General features: G+C 38.3%; 1 protein-coding gene across 1 annotated transcript in view; it reads right to left on the reverse strand.

Annotated features, from left to right (window-relative positions):
• Positions 1-787: 787 nt before the first annotated feature.
• The window catches only part of LOC147233601 (desmin-like), a 14155-nt gene continuing 3440 nt past the window's right edge, over positions 788-11502 (reverse strand). Inside the window, exons 3-9 of the mRNA XM_086148574.1 lie at positions 11127-11222; positions 9442-9603; positions 9195-9320; positions 7598-7818; positions 6163-6206; positions 4018-4109; positions 788-879 (exon numbers count right to left, since the gene is read on the reverse strand). Of these exons, the coding sequence (XP_086004700.1) occupies positions 838-879; positions 4018-4109; positions 6163-6206; positions 7598-7818; positions 9195-9320; positions 9442-9603; positions 11127-11222 (783 nt within the window). The 3' untranslated portion in view covers positions 788-837. The remainder of the gene's footprint in view (positions 880-4017; positions 4110-6162; positions 6207-7597; positions 7819-9194; positions 9321-9441; positions 9604-11126; positions 11223-11502) is intronic.

Consider the following 11502-nt stretch of genomic DNA (forward strand, 5'->3'; position numbering starts at 1 on the left):
TTTATTAGTAAATAGCTTTTGAAAGTCACAAGGGATTATCACCGCCTCTCCTCTATTTCCCGCTTCATCTCCAGACGTTTTTAATCTCTTATCTTTCCTTCGCTTCAGTTTGATGACGAGCGCAGACACACACTCGTATTCCCTTCTCAGCCTCGCAGCCGCTGGCTGGAAGCACAGCTGACCTTCGGAAACAAGCTTAAGGTTGGTGAGATCCAGAAGAAGAACCATCGCTTTCATTGTGTCTCCACACACACTTGTGCCTTCGGTGCAACTTGAAAGTATCAATCTCGTCCACCTTTTTATTCACGTTTGTGTTCGTCCGATCCTGGTGTTATTTGTGGTTGTTGTTGTTGTTGTTAGCTAACGCGATGTTTGATTTAGTCGTCCGCACAAATTGTTCGGTCATTTATAACGGAAAAAAAAACAAAAATTCCAGTGGTTCGTCGAATAATTCAAAGTTCTCGATTCAACTTTTGAGTTTTATTCAGACGTAGTTCGTCGGTCGGCTAGCTAACTTAGCGAATCAAGCCGGTCACGTGTGGACGAAATGTAAAAATAGAAATGATGTCCGAAAATCTTCGCTCCAAGACAAAAGAGACCTGCTTTTTTTTTCCCACAGAATCATGAGTTTGACCTGTCAGAACACCATTCAACGGCGCTATATTTGCTGTTAAAATGCAGAGATTTCCCTTTCAGTGACGTCACAGTTGAGCCTTAAAGTTAGAAAATGATAACTTAAAAAAAAAATGTAATATGTGTGTAGGGGGGCGTTAAATCTTGGCTTGGGTTTATTTTTGCTGGTCTTCCCTCGGGGCTCCACAAAGGTTTCTTCTGCAGCTAAATGCTGTCGTGCTGGTGCTTCGACGACTCGCTCATCATCTGCGGGAACACAAGAAACACCGGGATCCTTAGCAACACAGAAAAATGATAATTTCCCCCGTCTCCAGGAATAAACGCTGCTATAATTTCGTTTCCGATTTCCACAATAAATGTAGAATTCCAAGAAATATATTCATATATGTATGCACGTTCCATGTGTTTCTACCAGAGAGGTGCGGTCAGGGGAGGCAGGAGAGGCCGTGCCTCACTTGCCAATCGTGGAAATAAAAAAATGTTAAATTAACAAAAGAATGAAATGATTATATTTATCAGTTATTTACACTATAAAGTTATTTTTCATTTAACTTCACCAGTTTCAGATTGGATTTTCACATTTACGGTTCAAATACTGAGAAGAGACGTGCGGGGAGGCAGCCGACTGTTGAGCCTCAACGTAGATTACGCGATGACGGTTGACTGCCGGCATTCCCTGACCGCATTGCTGTCTCCGTTTGTCGCTATTAAAATGTTTAAACACTTTTGATATCTGAACTATATTTCCAATGTGCTGTTTCTTTTTTTGTCAACAGCCAAATATGTGGTACTAGTTTCTTGTGCTGAGCGATCATGAGGCACGTCAGTCAGTGCCTCACCAGGGATGAACCTCACCGCACGTCACTGATTTCTACATAACTTTAACTTCACTTTAACTTGCTATTTCATTCTTTATTCTTATATAGAGGTCTATTTTGATTATTCTCCACTTTATGCTGTGAGCAGGAACCGCTTTCAACGAAAAGCAATTTCCCCCTCGGGCATCAATAAAGTATTCTGATTCTGAAATGACATTCTGAACATCCAACTCCCACTAGATAAATGTAATTGCTATCCTTGAACGACCAACTTTTACACTTTTGCTTCGTCATTACAAGCCTTTAAAAGTTTGCTGGTTATTTTTGACATTTCAGAAGGACGGAGAGCATCCAGATCTGGGTTTTCGAAGCTTCAGACGTACAACAGACGCTTCTCTTTCCGGGCTGCGGAACGAGCCGGCGGGCCCGACTTTTTGATTTCGGCCGCGTTGAACTTTTCTCTCTCGGAGCACAAAAACAGGCAGAAATATTTTCCCTCCCTTCGTCATCATCAGTCCACACGGAGCCCTGAGATTGAAGCGTGTCACGACCCGCCTGCCGTGTGTTTTGGCAGGAAGTGGAGGGCGCGGCGTGTTTTTTCACCCCTGCAGGCGGGATGTTTCTGCAACGCTGGCTGTCTGAACATGTGCATGTACAATCTTTGAGGATGTCACACTGCTAGTTGGAGGTTAATCAAATTCCTATCATATGTTTATTTTATTTTAATTTTCTAGTTAGAAAAAAAAACAATTCATTATATTTTTATTTTTTTTATTTATTTTTTTATTTTATTTTATTTTTATTTATTTATTTTTTTTTATCTTTTTTATTTTTATTTATTTTCTCCTCGAGGAACTTTACTTAAAAAATGTGGCCGGATTGAATCGTCAGAATTCTGCCGAGCGTTTGGTTGTCAAGGACATCGTCGAGATATCATCTCCGAATTCATACCACCCACACAAATTTAATTGAAAAGAAACTTCTTTTGAAATAAGCAAGAAGTTACTTTTTAAAAAAATTATAAAATATAATTTAACGTTTGCCAAGAAATTACAAAAAAAAAAGGAAGCAGGAATTCTTTTTTAGAAATACTTTGTTATACCTCACAAAAAAAAAAAAAAAAAAAAAAATTGAACAGCGAGCAAAAACTTTACCCTGGGGTTTATAAGAATGAGAACATGATGGTGAAAGCAGGACGGAGTGAGAACAGATCAATACCGATCAATATCAGGTCATCACGGCACGGAATGCGCAGTTAAACCGGTCAGGGCGGGGAAAGGCTGCTCTCATGGCAGCTGTGGTTTGAGAATCCTGTGCACGTCCTGGCTTGCACAGGAAATATGTGTGTGTGTGTGTGTGTGTGTGTGTGTGTGTGTGTGTGTGTGTGTGTGTGTGTGTGTGTGTTGATAGGTTCAGTGGGAGAGAGAAAAGCAAAGGGGTTTTTAAGTTTCCAAGTTCACGATATTTCAATCATTTCTTGCCAAAACTCTTCATTTCCAGCAGATTTCTGGGAAAATATTCATTTATGAATTAATTTTTAGAATTAATTTAGCAAAATTTGTTAATTTCAAACAGGTTATTTCAGTTAAATAGTTTTCTTTAGATCCAACGCCCCACATATCTCAGTTTTTTTTTTTGTTTTTTTTTGGCCGGGGGATTTGTGTGTATGTGTGTGTGTGTGTGTGTGTGTGTGTGTGTGTGTGGTTATGACAAATTCGATGGGAGGAAAAAAAGCAAAAGGGGTTTTTCCAAGTTCCCAACATTTCAGTTATTTTTTGCCAAAACTCTTCATTTCCAGCTGATTTCTGGGAAACATTCATTGATGAATTGAATTTTCGAATTAATTTGAAATTCATCTGTTTATAGTTTTCTTTAGATTTTTCTTCTTTTTTTTTTTTTCTTGATTTTTTTTTTTTGTTGACATTTTACCACAGATTTATGTGCTTGTGTGTGTGGGTGTGTGTGTGTGCGTGTGTGTGTGTGTGGTGTGACAAGTTCGGTGGGAGAGAAAAAAAGAAAAGGTTTCAAAGTTGATTAATTGAATTTTCAAATTAATTAAGCAGAATTTGAAAATTTCAAACAGATTCATCTGTTTCGTCTTTTCTTTTTTTTCTTGATTTTTTTTCGACATTTTATCTCAGATTTGCTTGCTTGTGTGTGTCTGTGTTCGTGTGTGTGTTTGTGTTCGTGTGTGTGTTCATGTGTGTGTGTGTGTGTGTGTGTGTGTTTGCATGTGTGTGTGTTGATAGGTTCAGTGGGAGAGAGAAAAGCGAAGGGGTTATTAAGCTTTCTAGTTCCCAACATTTCAATCATTTCTTGCCAAAACTCTTCATTTCCAGCAGATTTTTGGGAAAATATTCATTTATGAATTGAATTTTAGAATTAATTTAGCAGAATTTGTTAATTTTCTTTCAATTTTTCTTTTTTTTCATTTTCTTGATTTTTTTTTTTTTTTGATATTTTATCACAGATTTGCTTGCTTGTGTGTGTGTGTGTGTGTGTGTGTGTGTGTGTATGTGTGTGTGTGTGTGTGTCTGTGTGTGTGTGTGTGTGTGTGTGTGTTCACCTCCCCGTTGCGGGTCTCGATGGTCTTAATCAACACAGTTTTCTTTGAGTGCATCTCAGAGGAGCGCTGCTGCTGGTGCTCCGGGCTCGCATCTGCACAGTACACACACACACACACACACACACACACACACACACACACACACACACACACAGTGATCAGACTGTTGATAATTGTGTGTGTGATGTCTGAGTTCACCTTACAAGCAGGTGGAGGCAGCAGCAGTCAGGAGGATGAGCATTGATGACGAACTATATTTGTGATAATTATATCTTCATTTGAAAATCTATTTGTCTGATCATGTTCCGTCGCCATGGCGACCGCAGCAGGCCTGTCAGAAACTCATCCAGGAGATTTGTTTTTTTGTTTGTTATCATCTGTTCCTCAGCCAGAAAGAAGGAAGAGAAACTGAACCTCTGCTGACTTTGGGCTTTGCGCCTTCATTTTATAAACAAAAATAAAAATGAAAACAATCCTGGTTTGCCGACGCCGACCTCGAAAAGCGGGACTGATTTTGCAAAAAATAATTAGGAATTCTGTCGCAATTCTAGCGCTACTGCTGATAGTCGCTGTATGTCAAATGTTATTTGCTTATATTAGAAAGAATAGTGTTAATGTTAATGATGGATCCTAAATAAGATACTAACTATAAATCATCCTTTCTTTTCCTTTGGGCTTTTCCCTTCAGGGTCTCCACAGCGGATCAACCTTCTCCATCTCACCCTCTTCTCTGGATCCTCCTCTCTCACACCAACTACCTTCATATCCTCTCTCTTGACGTCCATCCATCTTCTCTTTGGTTTTCCTCTAGACCTCCAGCATCCATCTGCCAATACTATCCCTCCTCTGTCCATGACCCAACCATCTCTGACCTTCTCTCCAAAACATCTACCATGTGTTGTCCTTCTAATGGACTCTGATCCTCTCCATCCTGGTCGCTCCCAAAGAGAAGCTCAGCATCTTCATCTCTGCGACCTCCAGCTCTGCTTCCTGTCTTTTGGACATTGTCAGTGTTTGTAGAACATCTCACCACCGTCTCCTCCATCTTTCCTGTCCTTCTGGCTGATGTTCTTCTATCTTTTCGTACCCCTGACACTTTTCTCCACCCATTCCAACCTACTTGAACCCATTTCTTCACCTCTTTTCCACACTCTCCTATGTTCTGGTCTGTTGACCCTAAATACTTGAAATCCTCCCCCTTCTTGATCTCCACTCCCTGTATCCTCACAGTTCCTCCCAGGTTCCTCTCACACACATATTCTGTCTTGCTGCGACTAACCCTCATTCCTCTCCTTTCCAGAGCATACCTCCACCTCTCTAGATGTTCCTCTACCTGTTTTCTGCTCTCACTACAGATCACAATGTCATCTGCAAACATCATGGTCCAAGGATATTCCTGTCTAAGCTCATCTGTCACCATTGTAAACAAGAAGTGGCTCAGAGCTGATCCCTGATGGAGTCCCACCTCCATGTTGAGCTTCTCTGCTACTGCTACAGCACACCTCACTACCGTCTCACAGCGAGCATACATGTCCTGCACCAGTCTAACACACATTGAAGTTGCATCATCTCACCCTGTATTTTCTGCCTCTTGTGATTCCTTCTGAGATGATATTTTCATTCATACTAGAACGAGTGTACTACTTCAATTCTCCTGATTTAATCTCATATAAACGCCCATTGAAAAATGACTAATTACAGGGGAATTTTCAGAAAAAAAGAGTAAAAAAGAAAATGCCTTTAAATGTTCGTAGATGATCTAAGAATGATCCAGAATTCCCCTGAAATTCTCTGCTTTAAGTGACCTTAAATCAGACCATGAATACCACGAAATTACCTGAATAGTTTTAAGAAATACAACAAATACAGATAATTGTTGTCAATAATGACAAAGTGACCATAAAATAGCCCGAGAGGGAAAGCAGGAATGTGAAGGGAGGGTGACGCTACACTGGGGAAAAGTCAAGCTTCTCTGGAAATCCAATGATTCTCAGCATTTGTTGCTCAACAACGTTTGTTTATCTTGTCATCATGAGAATAAGTTGCGAAACATGTTGTGAATCTTTTCAGGAAGGAAATATTGGTCATTGTGACATCGGTGATGCCCTCGATGCAGCGTCGCTCCCTGCAGGTGAGTTTAGGTACCTCTGAATGTCACCGCAGAGTAACTGTGGACCGGAAGGACAATCCTGCAGTGCACAAAAGCAAAAAAAAGATTAGAAAATATCATTAAATGCAACTCTTTTCAGATTATTTTTCTGTTTTTAATGGGTTTCTATCCATGGAAACAAACGTGAAACACACATAGAAAAACAGAAAACTTAAATTACACATATATATGTCACATATAGTTTTATATATTTTTACAGCCCTTTAAATTTATTTTTGTTTCTATATTTTAACATGAAAATAATATATATTATTTTAAATATTGTAAATATTTTAATCTTCACTTTTTTATCTTATATTTATTCAAATATTATTAGCATTTTTTGCAATTTTATTGCAATAAATAAATATAATAAATAAATATAATAAATAAATAAATAAATATAATAAATTTTATTCATTTTTTTTGTTTTATTTGTATTATTTTTATTATTTTTATTATTCGCAATTTTTATTCTTTATTTTTGACATAAAGCTCTATATTGATTCTTCCTCACTGACTCTGTTGCGGGAGCTGCTTTCAACGAAAAGCTATTTCTATCAATAAAATATTCCGATTCCGATTCTAAAGGAGTAAAAAAAGAATTTAAAAATTGATCTTTGGATAAATTGGATTGAAAAACAGCCCTTTAAATGTATTTTTGTTATTATATTTTAATATAAAAATAATAAATATTATTTTAAAAATTGTAAATATTTCAATCTTCACTGTTTTTTTTATTTTATATGTATTCAAATATTATTCGCATTTTTTGCAATTTTATTGCGATAAATAAATATAATAGATAAATATATAAATTGTATTCATTTTTTATTTTATTTGTATTATTTTCATTATTTTTATTATTCGCAATTTTTATTCTTTATTTTTGACATAGAGCTCTACATTGATTCTTCCCCACTGACTCTGTTGCGGGAGCTGCTTTCAACGAAAAGCTATTTCTAGCGATAAAGTATTGCGATTATGATTCTAAAGGAGTAAAACAAGAATTTAAAAATCGATCTTTGGATAAATTGGATTGATAATCGGCCCTTGAAATGTATTTTTGTTTTTATATTTTAACATAAAAATAAAATATATTATTTTAAATATTGTAAATATTTTAATCTTTTATTTTATATGTATTCAAATATTCGCAATTTTCGCAATTTTATTAAATATAATAAATAAATAAATTTTATTTATTTTTTTTTACTTTATTTGTATAATTTTCATTATTTTTATCATTTGCAATTTTTATTCTTTATTTTTGCTGCTGCTTTCAACGAAAAGCTATTTCTATCAATAAAGTATTCCGATTCCGATTCTAAAGGAGTAAAACAAGAATTTAAAAATCGACCTTTGGATAAATTGGATTGAAAAAAAAAAAAAAAATCATGATAAAATTTGGATTTTCCTTTTTTAAATCACCTGCTCTCCTCCCCTTCCAGAAGCTTCCTGTAGGTGGCGATCTCCACGTCCAGCGCCATCTTCACGTTGAGCAGATCCTGGTACTCGCGAAGGTGACGCGCCATCTCGTCCTTCATGTTGGAGATCTCGGCCTCCAGCCGGGCGATGGACTCCTGGTAGCCGCCGGCCTCGCGGCCATGACGCTCCTCCAGGTCCCTCATCTGCCTCATCAGGGACTCGTTCTGGTGGAACGGCGTGAAAACGTAACGTGGCGCCGAACGAGTCGATGACGGCGAATAAAAGTGGGGAGACGATTTTCCACAAATTGGAGGAAAAACTGAATGAAATGTTATTTTAACAAATGCAAATGTATACATATTTATGTGTTTTTTTTTCTGATATGTGTGTTCAGGGTGTTTACATGACCAATTCTTCGAGTTCAGTGAAAAACCCCCCCAAAAAAAAAGTTTTTAAATCAATTAAAAAAGCAGTCGTTGTGAGTGTGAGAATTAGTATGAAAGAAGTTTGCATTTATAAATATATGTTCAGACACAGGAAGCTAAGTTTTTAATTACATAGGTGTGTGTGTGTGTGTGTTTGCGAGTGTGTTTGTACATTTGTGAAAATGTCTGTGTGTGTGTGTGTGCATGAGTGAGTGTGTGTGTGTATGACTGTGTGTTTGTGCATCTATGAAAATGTCTGTGTGAGTGTGTGTGTGTATGTCTTTGTGTTTGTGCATCTATGAAAATGTGTCTGTGTGAGTGTGTGTGTGTATGTCTTTGTGTTTGTGCATCTTTGAAAATGACTGTGAATGTGTGTGTTTGTGTGTGTGTGTGTGTGTGTGTATTTGTGTCTATGAAAATGTCTGTGAGTGTGTTTGTGTGTGTGGCTGTTCTTCTGAAGTCCATGCAACTGTTCTGATCACGAAAATTGTCAAAGATGTGTGTTTGTCTGTGTGTCAGTGTGTCTCTATGTGTGTGTGTGTCCGTGTGTGTGTGTGTGTGTCATTACTCCTCTAAAGTCCATGCAACTTTTCTGATCATGAAAACAGCATAACCCTATCAGATGTGTGTGTGTGTGTGTGTGTGTGTGTGTGTGTGTGTGTGTGTGTGTATCTATTTGTGTCTATGAAAATGTCTGTGTGAGTGTGTGTGTAGTTGTTCTTCTGAAATCCATGCAACTGTTCTGATCACGAAAACTGTCAGACGTGTGTATGTATGTGTGTGTGTGTGTGTGTTATTGTTCCTCTAAAGTCCATGCAACTTTTCTGATCATGAAAACAGCATAACCTTATCAGACATGTATGTGTGTGTGTGTGTGTGTGTATGTGTGTGTGTGTGTGTGTGTCGTTGTTCCTCTAAAGTCTGTGCAATTTTTCTGATCATGAAAACAGCATAACCCTATCAGGTGTGTGTGTGTGTGTGTGTGTGTGTGTGTGTGTGTGTGTGTGTGTGTGTGTGTGTGTGTGTGTGTGTGTGTGTTATTGTTCCTCTAAAGTCCATGCAACTTTTCTGATCATGAAAACAGCATAACCCTATCAGACGTGAGTGTATGTGTGTATGTGTGTGTGTGTGTGTGTGTGTGTGTGTGTGTGTGTGTGTGTGATATAAACACGTACAGTTCCTTTCAGGGAGTCGATCTCACAGGTGTAGGACTGGATCTGGTGCCTGAACTCCATGGTCTCCTGCCTGGCCTGCTTGAGGGCCTCGTTGTTCTTGCTCACCGCCTGGTTCAGGTCGGACACCTACCGTCGTCACAGGTCAAAGGTCAAAGGTCACTCGGGACTGAAATTTTTACCTCCCGACGAATTCCGGATGATGAATCTTCTCGGCGGGTGAACATCGGACCTCGGCGTCCAGCCCCACCTTGGACTTGTACCAGTCCTCGGCCTCGGAGATGTTTTTGGCGGCGATGCCCTCGTACTGAGCCCTGATGTCCCGCAGCGCCGCCGTCAGGTCCGGCTTGGAGACGTCCATCTGGATCTGGACCTGGGTCTCCTGGATCTGCGCCTGCAGCTCGCGGATCTCCTGCCATCAGCAAACAGGTCGGGAAAACAGGAAATCATCATTGAATTGTTTGAGTTTATTTTACGTCTCTCTAAAGACGCCATTTTCATCGCATCTTCCAATTTCAGGACATTTAATTTGGAAAAAGGGATTTTTTTTTTCTTTTAGTTTTTGCGTTTTTTTTTTTTTTTTTTGTAATTAATTTATACCGGTTTCGGAAATCATTGTCTCTCTAAAGATACTATTTTCATACCATCTTCCAATTTTAGGACATTTAATTTGGCAAAAGGGGTTATATTTCTTTTAGTTTTTGCAATGTTTTTTTGTTATTAATTTATACCAGTTTCGGAAATCATTTTGGAAATCTTCGTTCATTCATTCAGCATCTACTGCGCTTAACCCAGGCATGTCCAAAGTCCGGCTCGCGGGCCAAATCTGGCCGTTTTCATATTTCCACCGGCCCGCAGCCTCGGTCATAAAATCAGTAATATGTGGCCGCCAGCTCTGTTGAGTGCAGTATAAAACACAAAGTACAATCCTTTTATGTAAAAAAATAAATAAAAATATTCTATAAATAAAATAATTTAAAAATAAAATAAGTGAAACTAAATAAATAATAATCATTTATTTAAAAAAGATAAATAAATAAAAAAAATATTTTACCAATAAAAACAAACAAATAAACAAAAAGCTATTTTACATTTCATGGCTGTCGAGCTGTGGCCATGTTATTGCTGTGGGAAACTTTGACCCTTGTCAACAGGGTCAAAGGTCATCGTGTGATCCTTTCCAGTTTGTTTCAAAAATGACGTATTTCACCGAAATATGCAACAAATGTGCCTGATTGTCCCGAGGTTTTGGTTGTTTTAAAAGGAATCCAACATCCAGAGGCACCGCCAGAGGGTTCACGCTAATAACATCAAGCTAACTGGGAAAAATTGAAGCGACTGGAAGCTGTTTTAACGGCACAGCAGCGCTTTTTTGCAAGAGCCGGCCAATCAAATGAAAATGCCACAAAAGCTGAGGGTGAATTTACTAAAGACTGTGAGATTAAAAATGGTGGCGAAGAGTTTGCTAATGTTTCCCTGGAAGCTGACACTGCGGTACGGAGGATTGAAAACATTTCATCTTACATTACGAGGCAAAAGAAACAAAGTTTGACTTTTTTTTTTCATCAGCAAGCAACAAAAGCAAGGACTCCTCAAAGAATATCAGGCTGTCACCCCCAAATATGTCCCTCTTTGCTAAAAGTTTGGACACCCCTGGTTTATTGTTACAGCTGAGCCTATCCAAGCTGTTGTTGGAGAGAGGTGGGATACAGCCTGGACCAATCACAGCGCTGCATACATACCATTCACTCTCTCATTCACACGTCATGGCAATTTAGGTCACGGGTTGGATCATATCCCGAGTTCTTCGGATTATCTTATCTCACAAGCTTCCTGTCTCCTGCTGGAGACTGTCTGACTGGTTTCTGGTGTTTGTCATTTCACACTCAGGGTTTGGATATGGAGCGAGGGGTTGGGGGTGGAAAGGTGGAGCACCTCCTCGTGGATCTTCTTCAGGAAGGCGATTTCCTCCTGCAGCGTCTCGATGCGACGCTCCAGGTCCAGGCGGGCCATGGTGGCCGCGTCCACGTCCTGCAAAAAGACACCATCAATTCTAGATAATAGATCATTTTATCTCCTTTTCATCACTTTTAATTGTTAAATTATTATGTTTAATATCATAATGATATAAATTAACAGCACATTATTAATAATTTATACTGGATATTATATATTTCTTCTCCTTTATTTTTGTATCCTTTCATTAGAACTGAAAAATGATATAAATTAAAAATACATAATTATTAATTAATACCGGAAATTATATATTTCTTCTCCTTTATTTTTGTATCCTTTCATTAGAACTGAAAAA

The sequence above is a fragment of the Fistularia commersonii genome, chromosome 6 (genome assembly GCF_037954325.1).
Source record: "Fistularia commersonii isolate RoL2024-O1a breed Wild chromosome 6, RoL_Fcom_v1.0, whole genome shotgun sequence".
NCBI lineage: Eukaryota > Metazoa > Chordata > Actinopteri > Syngnathiformes > Fistulariidae > Fistularia > Fistularia commersonii.